General features: G+C 40.6%; 1 protein-coding gene across 1 annotated transcript in view; it reads right to left on the bottom strand.

Moving 5' to 3' along the window:
* Positions 1 to 22,009, bottom strand: part of slc30a6 (solute carrier family 30 member 6) — a 169,364-nt gene that overhangs the window by 117,812 nt on the left and 29,543 nt on the right. The window contains exon 4 of the mRNA XM_087991219.1: positions 19,427 to 19,511. Within this exon, the coding sequence (XP_087847345.1) occupies positions 19,427 to 19,511 (85 nt within the window). The remainder of the gene's footprint in view (positions 1 to 19,426; positions 19,512 to 22,009) is intronic.

Below are 22,009 nucleotides of genomic sequence, written 5' to 3' on the forward strand. Positions count from 1 at the left end.
CTCCTGGATCGAACTATCGGTTCTTCTGAAGTCAACACTTAACTAGTGGCCTCTGGTCTAGAAACATAGAATTCCGACCGTGTGGCAACAGACAATTCGACCCAACAGGGTTCACACTGACCCTCCGAAGAGTAACCCATCCAGAACCATTCCCCCTACCCCTCACTACTGCACCTAACCTACACGTCCCTGAACACTAGGGGCAATTTAGCATAGACAATTCACCTAACATGCACATTTTTGGACTGTGGGAGGAAATCGGAGCACTCAGAGGAAACCCAGGCAGAATGTGCAAACTCCACACGGACAGTCGCCAGAGACTGGCATCAAACCCAGGTCCCTGGCGCTGTGAGGCAGCAGTGCTAGCCACTGAGCCACTGCGCCGCCTGTTGTAAACACAACAATATAAATATTCCATCAACTAATAGCACAGGAATCCTATTTGGCACTTAACTGAATCACATGCTTTTTTGGAAGTAATATATTTAGGTCACTGTTCCAAATGGCTTTATGATGTCCTTAAATAAAAAGTTACTTCACAGAGCTGAAATCAAAATCAATATGCTTTTATTGTAAAAGATGTCAAATGTCCAACGGGTGGCACGGTGGTTAGCACTGCTGCCTCACAGCGCCAGAGACCCGGGTTCAATTCCCGCCTCAGGTGACTGACTGTGTTGAGTGTGCACATTCTCCCCGTGTTTGCGTGGATTTCCTCCGGGTGCTCCGGTTTCCTTCCACAGTCCAAAAATGTGCAGGTTAGGTGAATTGGCCATGCTAAATTGCCCGTAGTGTTAGGTGCAAGGGTAAATGTAGGGGAATGGGTCTGGGTGGGTGCGCTTCGGCGATTCAGTGTGGACTTGTTGGGCTGAAGGGCCTGTTTCCACACTAAGTAATCTGCAAGTAATCTAAACTATTGTATACACTTATCACAAGCATTTGATTATCTGTACCAACCTTACTTTTTAAAATCACATTCAATTTTTCTGAAAATGCCCATATAGCTAATTCTCTTTAATGATGACCCATTTAACAGATATGTTTGGTGAGACTCAGGCATGGAGGGGTTGGGGAGAAGGGGTAGAGATGAGGAGGAGAAGAAAGAAAAAGTGAGTAGTTTCTGCTTGACAGAACTGGTTTAATCTGGGCAACTTTCCTGAAATAAGTCAAACCAACAGAATTTTAAATGTAAGTTACATCCAGATCAGTTTCCATGATCTTCTGCCCGAGTTTAAAAAAAGCCACAATTTCAGTTGGCTTCATTGCCAAAACAGGCCACAGTATCAAAGTCATCTCCATTGTGAATTTCTGACAATGACCCCCATTTGCATTACATTTGAGGAGGGTCCTTGAGAGTTGTTTTTTTTTTGGGCACTAGGATATGAAAACATTTTAAATGCTTGAATATCATTATTAAGATTAATTTATTAAGTAGCAGATTTCTGTACTCCAATTGAACTGGCAAATATTAGCTTTTTAAAAAGATTCTTAGTCACATAAAATTGGGTTACTCTAAGGTGGCAGATTGGCACTGGCTAAAAACAATTTTTGTGATAAACCAATTTTCAGCTTAGTCAAAATACACCAGATTAGCACACAAATATACCAACAACTTGTTTTGAAAATCAATATTTAAAAAGAAATCTAAAATCCTGCCAAATTATGTTGGCTTATGGCAGATTTTACTGGTGGCAATGTGCAAATAAGTTGGAGCAGAAACTTAAAATGTACTTATAACATGCATAGATTTGGGCGCAATTTCATTCTGATCACCAATTAATCCCAAAACGGAAACTCTGCCTCATGTCTAATTTCCCCCGAGGCTTGTCAATTTGATATAAACTGTCTCTACTCTTGCAATCACAACTGAAGGTAAATAGCATTATACATGTCTTTCAGGATTCTAAAGATGAGCATGATATTCCTTCTCAACCTTCTCTCACACAGCACTTTATTCTGAGAATATCTAACTTTTGCAGAGAGCTTCTATTTGTGTTGAAAGTGTGTTGACTTGCTTCCCTTAGCATCACATTCCCACTTTACACAAAATCAGGAAGCTTTAAACAAGTTGGAAGAAACATAGTTTACCGACCAATTGTGTCTATGGACTCGGCTGGAAGTCAGTTAGGTCCAACAGCAGTTCTGAAGAAAAATCAGATTGGACTTAATTCTCCTTCATTTATTCACAGGATGAGGGCATCACTGGCTAGGCACTATTTATTGCCCATTGCTAATTGCCCAAAGGGCAATGAAGAGTCAACCACATGACAGTGGATCTGGAGTCACATGTAGACCAGACCAGGTAAGAATGGTAGTTTCCTTCCCTAAAGGACATTTGTGAACCAGAAGGGTTTTTCCAACAATGGTTTCATGGTCATCATTAGACTCTTAATTCCAGATTTTTTTTTCATTGAATTCAAATTCTACCATCCGCCATGGCAGGATTTCAACCTGGGTACCTAGAACATTATCTGGGTCTCTGGACTGTCTAGCGATAACATCACTAGGTCATTGCTTCCCCCGTTTCTCTTTCCACAAATACAATGGACCTGCTAGATTTTTCAAATATTTTTGGTTTTCATTTCAGCTAAAATAGCCATACTTTTCAATACAGAGTGCTGATATGTTTTCTGTTACTTATCCAGATTGGACTAACTACCCACTAGTGTTATCTGTAGCAAGTGAGAAGATCCCGGTCCCCAATGATAGGTTCCAATCAAGATCCATACTACATACCCAATTACCAGCAGCTCCTGTGATTCACTTACTTTCGGTGCTAAATTACAGAATTAACATGCTCTCCTGGTTTTGAACTTGTATTGCTAACTAGTTACTTTGACCTCCAACTAAATGACTCCCTCCCTCATTCATACGAACCCACACAACACCACCACCTCACTAGCACAACATTCCAGAGGACAGCCATCAAGGGTTAAGCCTTCAGTACAAGAAAAGGAGTCAGAACATCATCACCAATGACACATCACGCAGCATAACTCCAAATAAAACATCTCAATGCAATACTGATATTTTCTGTCTGTAGAACAAATACACAATACCCACAATGACAGTGGTTTTCCCAGTTGCAAGTGCCGAGTATCAGAAATAAATGTTTGCCTCTCTGCAATCTAAAATGCTGGGCCATTCATACTAAGCATCAAGGAGTGAATATTAGAATTATTAGTGATAGTGGCAGTAGAAGACAAATCACTACTCTAAACTTCTGTGCAGACAGAATGATGCCTCTTAGGACTATACAATGTATGGCAACAGTAGGAAGCTATGCCAAATTCAATAATTTGTTTTGTTCATGGAAGATCTAATTATCATTCACACAATGTGTTTAGTTAATTACCTAATTAAATTATTACTTTTGTTTGAATTATATTCATCAGTTGATATTGAGGAAGTTGGAGAGATTAAAATGAGAACTCGCTGCATATTAAGCTGCAGCTTTCCACTAGAATGTAAATGGAATAAACATCTATTCCAAGTTTGTGCGAAGATTTGTAGCTCGGGTGCTCGTTGCTGTGGTTCTGTTCGCCGAGCTGGAAGTTTTTGTTGCAAAGTTTCGTCCCCTGGCTAGGTGACATCATCAGTGCTTGGGAGCCTCCTGCGAAGCGCTTCTTTGATTTTTTCCTCTGGTGTTTATAGTGGTCTGTCCCTGTCGCTTCCGGTTGTCAGTTTCAGCTGTCCGCTGTAGTGGTTGGTATATTGGGTCCAGGTCGATGTGTTTGTTGATGGAGTTTGTGGATGAATGCCATGCCTCTAGGAATTCCCTGGCTGTTCTCTGTCTGGCTTGCCCTATGATAGTAGTGTTGTCCCAGTCGAATTCATGTTGCTTGTTGTCTGCGTGTGTGGCTACTAAGGATAGCTGGTCGTGTTGTTTCATGGCTAGTTGATGTTCATGTATGCGGATTGTTAGCTGTCTTCCTGTTTGTCCTATATAGTGTTTTGTCTATTCCAAGCCCACATTTCCATTAATGGAACTTCAATTCCAATTTATTGAGCATCTAATATCAGACCAAATTCTACATTTTTTTTTGTAGGCTATTCTTCCCATGTTACTAAGCTATGCTACACCTCAGCCAACAAGTTGAGAAGCAACCTACTTTGACAGACAAAATGATAAAGCTCTGATTTTTAGTACCTCTAGTTCTACTAATTTGGTGATTCTCTACAATCTTTCACCAATTCATACTTCCAAGATTAGGAGAAAAAGCGTGTTCAAACCTTTTACTTGTAAAATGTATTGAGACATTCAGGATTCAATGTAGAACAGACAATGATGTAGAGGCTCTGAGGAGGACATTAAGGACAACTCTAGAGACAATTATTGTAAATATTAGGTACTTTTCCCCTTTATGTTGTTTTTCATTGGTGACTTTTCCATTCAATATGTAAAAAAAGCTTTCAAGGTGGAATTCCATTAAGACCAACACACCTGTGACATCTCTGGGAATTCAGTACTTATCCCTAGAGTTTTGAACTCTTATTTACAATACAGCTTTATGCTAAAATAATAACTCAGCCTCGTTTATTAGAATAGATTTGGTTTTCCTGAACCAAACAGACAGAAAACAAATAAAACTTACATTCCAAGTTTTATTCGTAAAATGCAATTTTCAAGTAAGTAATCTCTTCACACCTCAGCATCATAGCAGCTATGCGATATGTTCTACAACTCTTTCTTTGCCAAATCCTATACTCCACTTATTATTTTCACTCCCCTTTCTGTAGGTCAGTATAAACTGGAAAGCAGGCTCCAGGAAAGTCACTTCCTAAAAAAGGTAATGGATTAATTGTGAAATGGAAGGAAGACTGATGGAGGCAAGAAATTCATACTGTTCAACAAACATTAGTAAATTAGTTGCTGTGGTTCTGTTCGCCGAGCTGGAAGTTTTTGTTGCAAACGTTTCTTCCCCTGTCTAGGTGACATCCTCAGTGCTTGGGAGCCTCCTGTGAAGCACTTCTGTGGTGTTTCCTCCGGCATTTATAGTGGCCTGTCCCTGCCGCTTCCGGTTGTCAGTTTCAGCTGTCCGCTGTAGTGGCCGGTATATTGGGTCCAGGTCGATGTGTTTGTTGATGGAGTTTGTGGATGAGTGCCATGCTTCTAGGAATTCCCTGGCTGTTCTTTGTTTGGCTTGCCCTATAATGGTAGTGTTGTCCCAGTCGAATTCATGTTGCTTGTCGTCTGCGTGTGTGGCTACTAGGGATAGCTGGTCGTGTCGTTTCGTGGCTAGTTGATGTTCGTGGATGCGGATCGTTAGCTGTCTTCCTGTTTGTCCTATATAGTGTTTTGTGCAGTCCTCACATGACCAGCTATCCCTAGTAGCCACACACGCAGACGACAAGCAACATGAATTCGACTGGGACAACACTATCATTATAGGGCATGCAAAACAAAGAACAGCCAGGGAATTCCTAGAAGCATGGCACTCATCCACAAACTCCATCAACAAACACATCGACCTGAACCCAATATACCGGCCACTACAGCGGACAGCTGAAACTGACAACCGGAAGCGGCAGGGACAGGCCACTATAAATGCCAGAGGAAACACCACAGAAGCGCTTCACAGGAGGCTCCCAAGCACTGAGGATGTCACCTAGACAGGGGACGAAACGTTTGCAACAAAAACTTCCAGCTCGGCGAACAGAACCACAGCAACGAGCACCCGAGCTACAAATCTTCTCACAAACTTTGAATTAGTAAATTAGATCAGGAGATGAGGGAATGAATGATTTCGAATAAACAGATGAATAGGAACATGGGGAGAGGAGTAAGCTATTCAGCCCCTCAAGCCTATTCTGCCATTCAATGAGATCCTGCTTGATCTTTGGCCTAAACCCCTTATACCTCCCTTTACCTCATATCCCTTAATATCTTTGCAAATAAAAATTCTCTTTCTCAGGCATATCTTACCTGATTTGTTTGTGTTTCAAATTCCACATTCCAATCTGCTTCCAATTACCTCTTTATCTCTTCCCAATAAAGAACTTCCCTACTATTACTGTTACAGACAGCCAAACTAAATCAGCCTTTCTACTTGTTCGAGCAAATTACTGCATTTTTTTGTTTTCAGCCTTTCTACCTCTGTATTTGCAAAACAGTAAAATTAAAATCTGAAGCACCCCAACAGTTACTCCAATAGCTTCTAACTTTTGAACAAACAATCCCAAACTTTGTGAATAATTAATTCCAGTTGCCAATTTTGTATCCGAAACAAAAGACTTAATTCTTTACTAAACATACAATAGTTTTAGCAGTTAACAAAAATTAAATAAGAAGGTATTTAATTAACGCCACGCTTTAAACCCAAACCATTTGTTTACAGCCTCCTTTCACACAAAATATGGTTAGAGGATAAATAAAAGCAAAATAACAAAACTGGCCAGTTTAAATGGTTTTCACGATGCATTACTTGACAGGCATAGATATATTCTCCTCAATTGCTTTTACCAGTTGACTCAGGTAAAGACAGTAATACTTCTGACTCAGCTTTCTGCCTTTTCAACTTCAGAAAGCCAGTATGGGAGATTAGGCAAGGAACTTTCAAATCTTCAAGCTGTGTCACCAGCAGCCAATTCTTCTCAGAAACCACTATTTAAAAAAAAATATTTTTAATTATGGCAGATGGACCCTCTTCCTGAGGCCTCATTTACTATTCAATATCTGCCATCTGCTTAAACATCGGGTCTTTTCCAGAGATGCCAGAATCAATTCGCAGGTTCTGAACTCATTCACAGCCATGTTCTGCTCATTATTTAAACACAATGCTCTTGTGAGGGTCTGTAGGAACCCTTTTAATCAATAATTAGACTGCAAGTAACCTCCAGACCTGGTCTCACAAACAAACAAAAACTTGTTTGGTCTCTTCTTTGCATTTATTATAAGCGGTTTTCCAAAATCCAAAAGTCATCTTCAGCTCTCTATTCCCAGTTCACTACCAAAATTGATAACAGAATAAAAATAATGAAAAATCAGTGACAGTTCTAACACTACTATTGTCTTAAAAATATTAAATGACCCCACCTCTACCACCTTCTGGGGCAGACTGAGAAAAGTCACAGAACTCTCGGGAAAAAAAGTTCTCATTTCTGTCCTAAACAATTTTTTTTTAATAACAATGTCCCCTAATTTTGGAGTCCCCCTAAATAGGAAACATCCTTTTCATGTCAAACTTATCAAGACCATTCAGGATTTTATACTTCAATCTAAACCCCCGCACTTTTCTGAAACGTAGTGGCAACAGGTACAGTCTGCCCAATCTTTTTCACGAGACATCCCACTCATTCGACGTATTAGTATAGTAAACATTCTTTGTCCAGCCTCAAATCCAATTGCATTTTTATTTAAATAATAAGATCAAAACTGCACACTGAATTCAAGATCTGGTCTTACTCAAAGTTTGTGCGAAGATTTGTAGCTCGGGTGCTCGTTGCTGTGGTTCTGTTCGCCGAGCTGGAAGTTTTTGTTGCAAACGTTTAGACCAAGTCCTAAATTATGAAAGTAACCACCCCAACACACACAAACGAAGCTGCATCAGGACACTATTCAAAAGGGCCACAACACACTGCAGTACACCAGAACTGCAAAAAGAAGAAGAGGAACACCTATACAAGGTATTCGCCAAAAATGGATACCCGCGCAACTTCATCAACAGATGCCTAAGAGAAAGACCACGGAACGAGGACATACCACAACCAAAAGGACTAGCCACACTACCATACATCAAGAGCATCTCGGAACTGACAGCCAGACTATTGCGACCCCTAGGACTCATAACGGCACACAAACCAACAGCCACGCTCAGACAACAACTCACCAGAACGAAGGACCCGATACCCAACATGAGCAAAACTAATGTAGTGTACAAAATACCATGCAAGGACTGCACAAAACACTATATAGGGCAAACAGGAAGACAGCTAACAATCCGCATACATGAACATCAACTAGCCACGAAACGACACGACCAGCTATCCTCAGTAGCCACACACGCAGACAACAAGCAACATGAATTCGACTGGGACAACACTACTATCATAGGGCAAGCCAGACAGAGAACAGCCAGGAAATTCCTAGAGGCATGGCATTCATCCACAAACTCCATCAACAAACACATCGACCTGGACCCAATATACCAACCACTACAGCGGACAGCTGAAACTGACAACCAGAAGCGGCAGGGACAGACCACTATAAACACCGGAGGAAACATCAAAGAAGCGCTTCGCAGGAGGCTCCCAAGGACTGATGATGTCGCCTAGCCAGGGGACGAAACGTTTGCAACAAAAACTTCCAGCTTGGCGAACAGAACCACAGCATCTGGTCTTACTAGTCCCCTGTATAACTGAAGCATGATGCCTTTACTTATGCCTTCTTGCAAGAAACGATAGTATCTCATTAGCCTTCTTGATTATATGTTGTATCTGCATATCAAATGTTTGCATCTTTCGCACTAGAACACCCAGATTCTTCAATCTCAGAACTCAATAGCCGCTCTCCATTTGTTACTCTGCTTTTGTTATTTTTTCTGCCAAAGTGAACAACTTCACATTTTCTCCATCTGTCGGAGTTTTGCCATTTATACCTGACTGCAAAATGCTTATTCTTCTTCACAACATGCTTTCCTGCCTAGCTTTACTTCTATTCATTTGGCAGTGCAGAAATTAGAATATGACTAGAAAAATGTTTGACAATTGGGAAACTGGATAATATTCGCTTCATAATCCTGAACGGGTGAGGAATTGCATTGCCAACCAATTTAAATGTTGCCAATTGACCTACAGTACGATGTGCTTGCATGTTCTGGAAGTTACATATATTAATACAGAGAGAAACAAACAAGTACACACACTGTTTCTGTTTAAATTCAACAAAATAAGAGTCAGACATTTGCTTGTTCATTTCTCAATGCAATGGCCTCTCTAACCTCTCACCTTAAAAGCATGTCCCTTAGTTTTGAACTCCCCCACCCTATGGAAAATACCTTTGCTAATGACCTTATATATGCTCATGATTTTATAAAACTCTAAGATCACCCCTGAACCTCCTACACTCCAGTAAAAAAGTGCCAGCCTATCAATACAACTCAAACCCTCCATTCCCAGTGTATTGTTGGAAGATTAAATTGTACTATCTCTCTGGACATTAATGTAAAGGGTTAAGCTGTACTGTCTTTCTCCAAGAAGCTGAACATTCTGAAGTGGGTGGGGGTGACATTCTGTCTCAAAGTCAGCATGCAGGAACTTGGATGACTAACCCTTGTGATCCACACTTCATATGGGCAGCCATTTACTACTTTCTACTGCTAGTATCAAATTAAACTCTCATTCAGAGAAAATGCTGGAAAATCTCAGCAGGTCTGGCAGCATCTGTAAGGAGAGAAAAGAGCTGACGTTTCGAGTCTCACTGACCCTTTGTCAAAGCTTTGACATAGGGTCAGTTAGACTCGAAACTTCAACTCTTTTCTCTCCTTACAGATTCTGCCAGACCTGCTGAGATTTTCAGCATTTTCTCTTTTGATTTCAGATTCCAGCATCCACAATAATTTAAACTCTCATTCAGTCCCTTCCATTCAGAAATGCTTTCATAGCCATCCCCCAGCTAATCAAATTTGTTTGTGTGATCATCCCCCATTGTATATCACACCTACATTGTCTGGAGAAGTAGCGGAGCCAGAACTTGTTTGCAGGGCCACCCGAAGCTAGGCCGCCTACAGTGTCTTGGGAAATTACAGAATCAGGAAATAATTTGCATAATGATTCCCCAGGATTAACATATTACATTATCTCCAAGGACTGACCTCATCCTACCATTGTATCTGGGGTAACATGTGGTTGTGTGGTGGGGGAAAATACGTGTGAGCATTACGAACTGACCTGTATAAAGGGGATGTGTTTTCTTTGTTCAGGGCATCACTTTAACTGAACTTTGCACGCCTGCGAAGAGTGTCAAAGGGGGTCACCTAGCTTCTACAGGTTTTACTAAATTGTAACTGTTTGCGGAAGTTGGTATGTGTGAATTGCATCTCCTGTGTGAGACCTCAGGAAAAGAACTGAACACTAGCAACATCCTAGTAAATCTTTTATGAACTCTTTCCAATTTAGTAATATCCTTCGTATGACATAGGGAACAGAACTACACATAGTACTCCAGAAGAGGCCTTACCAACGTCCTATACAACCGAAACATGATGTCCAAATTCCTAAGTTCAAAGGCAAGCGTGCAAAACACCTGCTTAACCAACCTAACTACCTGTGATGCAAATTTCAAATTATGTACCTGAACATCTCGGCCTCTGTCAAATCACTTGCAAATCTGAAATGACACCTTTAAATTTAATCCAACAGTTGTTACTTAAAGGAGTTAGTCCCTGTCGTCCACATCCTGCACCACCAACTCCCAAAGCTCGCAAGCTTGGTCAACAATGTCCGATCATCTGTAGGCTGTTAAAACAAGTTGGCTGGTGGGTCTTGGTGAATTGTTTCTTGTAGTTCACAGCTCCATCAATTTGCTCAGTACCTCTTCCCTCTAATTGCAATGTCACCAAATTTCTCTCTCCCTTCCACTTCCTTGCATCCTTTGTAGTGAACACAGAAGCAAAGAGGGGCATGGACAGAGTAAATAGACAAGGTGTTTTCACTGGGGTAAGGGAGGACTTAGGTTTAGGTTAAGAGGTGAAAAATTTGAAAACGACCTAAGGGGTAACTTTTTTATGCAGAGAGTGGTACATGTATAGAATGAGATGCCAGAGGAAGTGGTACAATTACAACATTTAAAAGGCATTTGGATGGGTATATGAATAGTAAGGGTTCAGAGAGATAAAGGGCTAAGCATTGGCAAATGGGACTAGATTAGCTTAGCATATCTGGTCGGCACAGACGAGTTGGACCAAAGGGTCTGTGTCCGTGCTGTACATCTCTATGACTCTGTTCATTTCAGCCACCATTCGCTTATTATTCACTATCATCTCCCTTTCTCAATCTCTATAGAACCAACACTCTACTTTGTTTGTAAATTCCTGTGCAAATGCTTACTGTTTTTATATTCCTAGCTAGCTTCCTCTCAGAGAGTCATAGAGATGTACAGCATGGAAACAGACCCTTCGGTCCAACCCGTCCTTGCCGACCGAATATCCCAGATATCCCAACCCAATCTAGTCCCACTTGCCAGCACCCGACCCATATCCCTCCAAACCCTTCCTATTCATATACCCATCCAAATGCCTCTTAAATGCTGATTTGACGTTTCGGGCACAGGCCCTTCTTCAGGAATCAGCCTGTGCCCGAAACGTCGAATCTCCTGTTCCCTGGATGCTGCCTGACCTGCTGTGCTGTTCCAGCAATAAAGTTTCAACTTTGATCTCCAGCATCTGCAGACCTCACTTTCTCCTCTTAAATGCTGCAATTGTACCAGCCTCCTCCACATCCTCTGGCAGCTCATTCCATACATGTACCACCCTCTGTGTGAAAAGGTGGCCCATTAGGTCTCTTTTATATCTTCCCCCTCTCACTCTAAACCTATGCCCTCTAGTTCTCGACTCCCCAACCCCAGGGAAAAGACTTGGCCTATTTATCCTATCCATGCCCCTCAATTTTGTAAACCCCTATAAGGTCACCCCTCAGCTTCCGACGCTCCAGGGAAAACAGCCCCAGCATGATCAGCATCTCCCTGTAACTCAGATCCTCCAACCCGGGCAACGTCCTTGTAAATCTTTTCTGAACCCTTTCAAGTTGCACAACATCTTTCCGATAGGAACGAGACCTGAATTGCATGCAATATTCCAACAGTGGCCTAACCAATGTCCTGTACAGCCGCAACATGACCTCCCAACGCCTGTACTCAATACTCTGACCAATAAAGAAAAGCATACCAAACACCACCTTCACTATCCTATCTACCTGCAACTCCACTTTCAAGGAGCTATGAATCTGTACTCCAAGGTCTCGTTGTTCAGCAACACTCCCTAGGACCTTACCACTAAGTGTATAAGTCCTGCCAAGATTTGCTTTCCCAAAATGCAGCACCTCGCATTTAGCTGAATTCAACTCCATCTGCAACCTCTCAGCCCATTGGCCCATCTGGTCAAGATCCTGTTGTAATCTGATGTAACCCTCTTCACTGTCCACTACACCTCCAATTTGAATGGCATCTGCAAACTTACTAACTGTACCTCTTATGCTCGCATCCAAATCATTTATGTAAATGACAAAAAGTAGAGGGCCCAGCACCGATCCTTGTGGCACTCCACTGGTCACAGGCCTCCAGTCTGAAAAACAACCCTCCACCACAAAAGGTCTTCTACCTTTGAGCCAGTTCTGTATCCAAATGGCTAGTTCTCCCTGTATTCCATGAGATCTAATCTTGCTAATCAGTCTCCTATGGGGAACCTTGTCGAATGCCTTACTGAAGTCCATATAGATCACATCTACTACTCTGCCCTCATCAATCTTCTTTGTTACTTCATCAAAAAACTCAATCAAGTTTGTGAGACATGATTTCCCACGCTCAAAGCCATGTTGACTATCCTTAATCAGTCCTTGCCTTTCCAAATACATGTACATCCTGTCCCTCAGGATTCCCTCCAACAACTTGCCCACCACCAAGGTCAGGCTCACCGGTATATAGTTCCCTGGCTTGTCCTTATCACCCTTCTTAAACAGTGGCACCACGTTTGCCAACCTCCAGTCTTCTGGCACCTCACCTGTGACTATTGATGATACAAGTATCTCAGCAAGAGGCCCAACAATCACTTCTCTAGCTTCCCACAGAGTTCTCGGGTACACCTGATCAGGTCCTTGGGATTTATCCACCTTTAACCGTTTCAAGACACCCAGCACTTCCTCCACTGTAATCTGGACATTTTGCAAGATGTCACCATCTATTTCCCTACAGTCTATTACTTCCATATCCTTTTCCACAGTAAATACTGATGCAAATATTCATTTAGTACCTCCCCCATTTTCTGTGGCTCCACACAAAGGCTGCCTTGCTGATCTTTGAGGGGCCCTATTCTCTCCCTAGTTACCCTTTTGTCCTTAATATATTTGTAAAAACCTTTTGGATTCTCCTTAATTCTATTTGCCAAAGCTATCTCATGTCCCCGTTTTGCCCTTCTGATTTCCCTCTTAAGTATTCTCCTACTTTCTTTATACTCTAAGGATTCACTAGACCTATCCTGTCTGAACCTGACATATGCTTCCTTCTTTCTCTTAACCAAACCCTCAATTTCTTTAGTCATCCAGCATTCCTTATACCTACCAGCCTTTCCTTTCACCCTGACAGGAATATACTTTCTCTGGATTCTTGTTATCTCATTTCTGAAGGCTTCCTATTTTCCAGCCGTCCCTTTACCTGCGAACATCTGCCTCCAATCAGCTTTCAAAAGTCCTTGCCTAATACCGTCAAAATTGGCCTTTCTGATTTAGAACTTCAACTTTTAGATCTGGTCTATCCTTTTCCATCACTATTTTAAAACAAATAGAATTATGGTCACTGGCCCCAAAGTGCTCCCCCACTGACACCTCAGTCACCTGCTCTGCCTTATTTCCCAAGAGTAGGTCAAGTTTTGCACCTTCTCTAGTAGGTAAAACCACATACTGAATCAGAAAATTGTCTTGTACACACTTAACAAATTCCTCTCCATCTAAATCTTTAACACTATGGCAGTCCCAGTCGATGTTTGGAAAGTTAAAATCCCCTACCATAACCACCATATTATTCTTACAGATAGCTGAGATCTCCTTACAAGTTTGTTTCTCAATTTCCCTCTGACTATTGGGGGGTCTATAATACAATCCCAATAAGGTGACCATCTCTTTCTTATTTCTCAGTTCCACCCAAATAACTTCCCTCGATGAATTTCCAGGAATATCCTCCCTTAGCACAGCTGTAATGCTATCCCTTATCAAAAATGCTACTCCCCCGCCTCTTTTGCTTCCCTTTTTATCCTTCCTGTCGCATTTGTATCCTGGAACATCAGCTGGCAGTCCTGCCCATCCCTGAGCTATGTTTCCGTAATTGCTATGATATCGCAGTCCCATGTTCCTAACCATGCCCTGAGTTCACCTGCCTTCCCAGTTAGGCCCCTTGCATTGAAATAAATGCAGTTTAATTTATTAGTCCTACCTTGTCCCTGCCTGCCTTGACTCACGTCTGTTCTCAGCTGTACCAGTCTCAGATCGATGTCTTTCCTCACTATCTACCTTGGGTCCCACCCCCCCACCTTTAGTTTAAATCCTCCCAAGTAGTTCCAGCAAATTTCCCTGCCAGTATATTAGTCCCCTTCCAATTTAGGTGTAATCCATCCTTCTTGTACAGGTCACTTCTACCCCAAAAGAGATTCCAATGATCCAAAAATGTGAATCCTTCTCCCATACACCAGCTCCTCAGCTCTATCCTCCTATTCCTGCCCTCACTAGCTCATAGCACTGGGAGTAATCCAGATATTACTACCCTTGAGGACCTCCTTTTTAAATTTCTACCTAATTTTCTGTAATCTCCCTTCAGAGTCTCAACCTTTTCCCTTCCAATGTCGTTGGTTCCAATGTGGACAGTGACCTCCTGCTGGCCCCTCTCCCCTGTTAGAACATTCTGCACCCTCTCTGAGACATCCTTGATCCTGGCATCAGGGAAACAACACACCATTCTGTTTTTTCGCTGCTGGCCACAGAAATGTCTGTCTGTACCTCTGACTACAGAATCCCCTAACACAATTGACCTCATGGAAGCAGACGTACCCCTCGTTGCATTAGAGCCAGTCTCAATACCAGAAACTTGGCTGTTTGTGCTACGTTCCCCTGAGAATCCATCACCCCCTACATTTTCCAAATCAGCATACCTGTTTGAAATGGTATATCCACAAAAGACTCCTGCCCTAGGTGCTGACCTCTCTCACCCTTCCTGGAGTTAACCCATCTATGTGACTATATCTGAGACTTTCCCCCCTTTCTATAACTGCCATCCATCACATACTGTTGCTGTTGCAAATTCCTCATCACTTCTATTTGTCTCTCCAACCGATCCACTTGATCTGATAAGATTCGCATCCAACAGCATTTATGGCAGATATAATCCACAGTAACCCTTAAACTCTCTTTAAACTCCCACATCTGACAAGAAGTACATATCACTGTAAAGGCCATTTTGACTCCTTCACAATCTACAGACCCAGAAAATAACACTGTCTTATTCCTCTACCAACACTGCTATTAAATTAATAGCTATGGCTTATATTTTAAGTTTAATCAAGAGACTTATCTCCAACAACATATAATCAAGAAAGAATCCACTGTACCCACTACTGGAGCCTTTCTCTTGGACAGACTTAAAACAACAATTAACGAATCTGATTCTGTGCTGTGAACTTCGCCCATCAGTTCCCCCAAGATTAGTTGTGAATTCCACTGTTTGTTAATTTTCCCAGATGCACTCCGATGTCCAGCGATACACGAATTGAAACAGCAAAGGCAGTAACTGTGCAGGTTTTCTCTCTCTCTCCTGCACTGTCCTCACCATGTGCTTCCTTTGTCTGTTCTTCTCCCTTTTAAACTGCTGTTGTTTTAATTTTTTTTTCCCAACGTACCAAAACAATGCAACAGCATATAAAACAGTAATTGCTGCTCCTGGAATTCGAGGAAATCACCTCCAACACCTAAAATACCTCAAAAAAAAAGGAGCAGCTCTTACAGCCAGAAATGTTTCCTGTCCTCCATCTTGGATTACCCAGAATCCACTCATACACTAATTTCTTTCTTCTGCTTTAACCTTTTAGTCATTCTCTCCAGTTCTTTATGTTCTGACCAATTATCTGACCTGCCCCTCATCTGTGCATAGTAATATATTTTTCCTTCATTTTTATACTTTCCCTAACTTGTTTTGTGAACCACAAATGAGCAGACGGGCCTCGCTTCAGAATTCTTTCTAGAAGGAGTGTATTAATTTGGGTACACTGAAATATCATGGACATAGAAAACATCATGTATGTTTTCTCCTCTTTCCGGTTTCCTTTCTACCAGCTGCAGACGATTACATTCTTTAGCACTCGACCAGCTCAGTCAGTAGTTAATGTTATGACCCGCTTGGGCAAGTGAACCCATTCAACCACCACTACACCCAAGGTTGCCACAAAAGTTAATCATTTAATCAAAGTATTTAAAGTTCCCAATTTACCTATCTGCTGGACTCAGGTTAATAGAAAACATTGACCATATTCTTGTGTTTAACAAATGCTATTTATTACAAATACGTCCGAGCCTCAGGTAAACAAAACCATGAATTATTAGCATACAAAACTCTACTAGTTGAACCTCTAAACCTCTTTTTCAACCCTACATTCATGCAGACAAAAAAACAACTCATGGATGGAGAGAAATATGTTGGGAAACACTGTTCAACAACACCAATCCACAGGATTTGATAAGATGTTCCTTTTGCTTCCCAAAATCCTCTGTTCTCCAATCTTTTTCCTGAACTGTTTGACTTTTTAGCAGCAAGCACAGGGTGTTTGGTATACTAATTACAAAGTCTCTTAGTTACTGGTTAAAAGCAACTGCTTACAGAAAACAACCAATATTCTTCAGGTTTTGGATTCTTTACTGCAGAGAAATAGAGACACATAGCCTGATTTTTCCAGTCTTATGTCTCTACATTGCTCACACATCAGCTGTTCATCTGCCCAGGAACCAGAGAGACTGATGACCACTAGCATTCACAATAGTTACAATTGTACAAAGAACATCAGCAATCTGTGCTGAATGAATCTCACTCTAGCTAGGATACAATATTGCATAAGATTACAAAGCCAATACATGATGAGAAATAACTGGGAACCAAGTTGAAATATGCAATTCTGTTGACATTATGACTGACAAATTCAAGTACTTCTGAACAGTAAAAAAATCACATCTAATTGCTACCAGCAACAGTTATGCTTTCTTGTATTAAATTTGAGTTAGGCAAAAACATTTAAGCAGTACCATCTAAAAAAAAGATTTAGTATTGGAAGAGATGAAGGACTGTTTGTATTTATTAATAATGATTAGCAGGAATCACAATATACTCTAACAAGGTACTTTTCCTGTTTGGCTCTATAAACTGCATTCATCATTCATGATTGTGATGAATATTTATTTAAATTGTTATAAAAGTTACATATGAAAATGCTACAGAATGTGTTCTTAAAAAATTGATTCTTGGCATTTGACAGGGTCAAAATTTATTTTCCCTCTCTCGTTGCTCCTCAGTGCCTTTGGAGCTGTAATTAGACTGGGCGCCGTCAGCAGGTTTATTTTCCTAAAAAATCCTGTTGAAATATCTACATTTTCATCACTTCATTGTCACTTTTACTGCTTTTAGTTGTTTTAAAGTTAAATACTCCAACTGCTCGAATGAGATTAGAAAGCTTATCGTTCAGGGTTCTAGAGTCCAAAGATGTGCAGGGTCAGGTGAATTGGCCATACTAAATTGCCCGTAGTGTTAGGTAAGGGGTAAATGTAGGGGTATGGGTGGGTTTCGCTTCGGCGGGTCGGTGTGGACTTGTTGGGCCGAAGGGCCTGTTTCCACACTGTAATCTAATCTAATCTAATCTAATTACTAATCCAGTAATAAGAGCACTGCATTATAATATCTCAGATAAATGCTTGGTATGAACACAAAGTTTGAACTTCACTTTTAGCCACTTGAATCGCTAATAAATGACAATATTATAGCACTTTTTTTTCTCATTATACAAAATTTAACAAAAGTCAAGATAAACTAAACGTGCACTTCCCTGATCCTCAGTTTGTAGCATATAGAAACTCTACTTCTCTTCTAATATTATGCAAATTGAAGAAACTTAAAGTGCTCTTGAAAGCAATGCAATTCAGACTATTATCTTAACAGTCTAGAGTAAGACGAGTAGGAAAGACTCAAAAATGCAATTTACTTTCTTTACTTTGTGGTTAAAATCAGTTTTAAAGACTAGTCAAATCCTACTTAATAAAGAACATGCTTACTCAGTAACTATTCTAATTGACTACAGAATAAAAGTTCTCTTACTGAACAAACAGATCTGCTTTAAAATGTTTATGCCTAAAGTTACTCCTGCGTTTTGGAGGAGGGTAAAGGCACTTGCTTTCCCATCCTACTTGTACTATATTTACCTGTGTCTGGCTACAACTTTTAAACAAATCAGTCATAATCTGTAACAGTTTTTTCCTTCGCAGCAAATGTTCATTTCAGCTAAAAACACATCCAAAGATGCTCCCAACTTTTATGTAAAGTTACAGTAAAGTACTTCCCAATATCAGAATACATCTAAGCCTAAAATATGAATGAAGTGTCACAGTTCAATGGAAGGAACAGGGGCTGAAAGAAATGTTAGAGCTAGAATAGTACAATTCTTTCACTAGTCTTAAGATCAAATGTTTCAATCTATTTAACCAATATTCACATAGTATTAAGAACCTGCAACTGGAATAGTTTCTCTCTTTTGTAAGTAACTTACACTTTTCTATAAAAATGCATTCAAAAGGAACAGATAATGCAGGATAGGTCTCAGAAAAGAGAAGAAGTACTTTTAAAAACCCTTTTCAAAATTGCAATTAAAAGATCAAAAAAGTTACAGACTCTTGCTATGCCTAAAAACCTAGAATCAATATGAAGTGACTTGTGGACAAACAACTGCAGGATGTTCACATCAGTTTGAAGTGTAGCCTCTTACATATGCTATGTTTGCCTTAGTCAGCAGATTTGATGGACAGACTTAAAAGATTGAGAAATATGCACACCTTGCAGTTACAAGTACAACTTGCGCTCAAAATTCCTCAATCTTTTTAAACCATGCTATTGGTGCTTGCCCAGATAACAGGTTGCAATAGAAAATGCACTGTCCATTTGTCACATTGTCATTAGACCTTCCCATCAATGTTGCACTATTGTCTCAGATGTGCACTTCCCTGACCCTCAGTTTGTATCATATAGAAACTCTACTTCTCTTCTAATATTACACAAGTTGAAGAAACCTTCAAAGTGCTCTTGAAAGCAATGCAATTCAGACTATTATCTTAACAGTCTTGAGTAAGATGAGTAGGAAAAACTTAACATTAGCAATGCAACATTCAGATCTTGAATATATATTCAATCCTCGGTCTGTTTTGAGTCACTATGTTCGGTCAAATGAAGCAATTGGTTATTACAATTGGTCAAGCCTCTCTGAGCTAGGAAAGAAAATAAAAATATTTTCTGGTGAATCTTATCCAACAATACTTGTATGAGAGCATTTGGATAGATTTATTAAGCTGAGCTAATATAGGTTCAAAGCTCACCTTGGTTGGAAAAATAACCTCATACAGGGAGGTTGGAAGAAATAATGACAAATATCAGTGACTGTTTACAAATGCATGCAAAAGTCAGTGAATATACAAAGTTCTTACTTACCCATACTATTTGTGGAGCTGCACCACATCAGAAGAAAGCCTGTACAAATCAAGTTTAACAATCCAAAGAGAAGGATCTTCCATGACTGTGGAATAGAGAGAGTGCATTAACAGCACTGAAACATTCAGAGCGCATCATCTTGCACGAACTTTGTCCCTTGTCATTGGTGTTTGACAAAAGTTACTTCACTGCTGTTCAACTTAGTTAAAGGATTCTGGATCAGTGGTGCTCGTCGGATGCTGCCTGAATTGCTGTGCTCTTCTAGCACCACTGATCCAGAATCTGGTTTCCAGCATCTGCAGTCATTGTTTTTACCTTAGTTAAAGGATGGCCTGAAAACATTTCACACTTAGCATTTTGTCAGACAACCAGCGTGCGGATGATGTGTGTACTGCATTCATTAGACACAGATGAACAGAATGAACTTAAAATAAAGCAAGCAGAAATGGATTTTCTGATTGTTTCAAATTTTATGAGATGGATTTGTGATGTGCACACCAGTTGAAAGCATAAGCAGTTTTTTTTTAAACTGAAAATCCATCTGCACATACCAGAATTTCATTTAGCCAAGAAAATTAGAAAGTTGAAGGGGGAGGTGAAGAAAATAAGTCACTCAATTTGAATTCTCATTTGCGCTTGTCAATGCTGAATGCAACTGGCAACAATACAAATCACCTCATGATCTTAGTTTAAAATATATTGTCTACTCAAATCAGTACAATTCAGGGCAGCAGATCGAAAGTTTTCAAAAGAAAATTGCAGCAATTCAAGTATTAATTTGCAGCAGTGCGTAACAAAGATGCTTCATATTGCATATTTTCTTTGAAGATTTAAAGATTTGAAGGATTGTGGAGAAATATATTACTTAAAAGTTTTGTGCAAAAACAGAATACTCTCTTTCGAAGAGATTGTTGAAAAGTCATAGTGGATTTTTAAATGAGGCATTTTGGACACCATAAGACTAACGATAACTGCTTTCTTTGCTGTCGACGCTTGCTGGGCTACGGCATCAGAGTGACAGACATTGAAACAGTCCACCCTCAATCCTTTCTCCATAAAAAATAACATTTTGAGTATAGTATTTTTTTTTGAGAAGACAATCTCTGCAGAGAAATCAGTTTTATTGTTTTTTTTTCCCCAGAAGAGTGTTTTGGGGATATTTAAAGGAATAAGCATTTATAACTCCATATTACTGACTGTGTACCTTAACCACTTATTGCACCTACTGTTTTGTGAAGAAACCTGGTTGATGGTTCTTATTGTTTAAAATTTAACATAAATAAGGCATTTAATTGGTCACTTTTTATAAATGGAAAGATTATTTTTATTTTAAGTTATGACCCATGAAGCATTGGGGCCAGAGCAATAGTGCACTCTTTCAGCTTCAGTTGTCATGTATAAAACGATAGGATATGGATTCATGCCTGTGGGTCTGCACTGACTAACTTCATTAGACCAAACCAGTCAGATAGAAGTGCCATGAGAAAGCAGGAATTTATCCATGGGGAAAGAATAGAACATTTAGTTTAAGCACAATATCAGTGACCATAAACAATGGAAAATAAACAATACAAATTCAAAGTTTGTGAGAAGATTTGTTGCTCGGGTGCTCGTTGCTGTGGTTCTGTTCGCCGAGCTGGAAGTTTTTGTTGCAAACGTTTCGTCCCCTGTCTAGGTGACATCCTCAGTGCTTGGGAGCCTCCTGTGAAGCGCTTCTGTGGTGTTTCCTCCGGCATTTATAGTGGCCTGTCCCTGCCGCTTCCGGTTGTCAGTTTCAACTGTCCGCTTTAGTGGCCGGTATATTGGGTCCAGGTCTATGTGTTTGTTGATTGAGTTTGTGGATGAGTGCCATGCTTCTAGGAATTCCCTGGCTGTTCTTTGTTTGGCTTGCCCTATAATGGTAGTGTTGTCCCAGTCAAATTCATGTTGCTTGTCGTCTGCGTGTGTGGCTACTAGGGATAGCTGGTCGTGTTGTTTCGTGGTTAGTTGATGTTCGTGGATGCGGATCGTTAGCTGTCTTCCTGTTTGCCCTATATAGTGTTTTGTGCAGTCCTTGCATGGGATTTTGTACACTACGTTAGTTTTGCTCATGCTGGGTATCGGGTCCTTCGTTTTGGTGAGTTGTTGTCTGAGAGTGGCTGTTGGTTTGTGTGCTGTTATAAGTCCTAGTGGTCGCAGTAGTCTGGCTGTCATTTCAGAGATGTTCTTGATGTATGGTAGTGTGGCTAGTCCTTTGGGTTGCGGCATGTCCTCGTTCTGTTGTCTCTCCCTTAGGCATCTGTTGATGAAATTGCGAGGATATCCGTTTTTTGCGAATACCTTCTATAGGTGTTCCTCTTCCTCTTTTTGCAGTTCTGGTGTGCTGAAGTGTGTTGTGGCCCTTTTGAACAGTGTCTTGATGCAACTTCGTTTGCGTGTATTGGGGTGGTTGCTTTCATAGTTCAGGATTTGGTCTGTGTCTGTGAGAAGGTGATTATTTAAAAGTTCAAATCCAGTATTAAGAGTAACAGGCGAGTCCCGTGGCTCGAAGGTCATCACCATTTCACGCATGGGCTGCAGTCACCTACTGGGGACATTTCTCCT

Source organism: Chiloscyllium plagiosum, unplaced genomic scaffold, assembly GCF_037043375.1.
Source record: "Chiloscyllium plagiosum isolate Xiang-an unplaced genomic scaffold, Cpla_swu_hap1 HiC_scaffold_10, whole genome shotgun sequence".
Taxonomy (NCBI): domain Eukaryota; kingdom Metazoa; phylum Chordata; class Chondrichthyes; order Orectolobiformes; family Hemiscylliidae; genus Chiloscyllium; species Chiloscyllium plagiosum.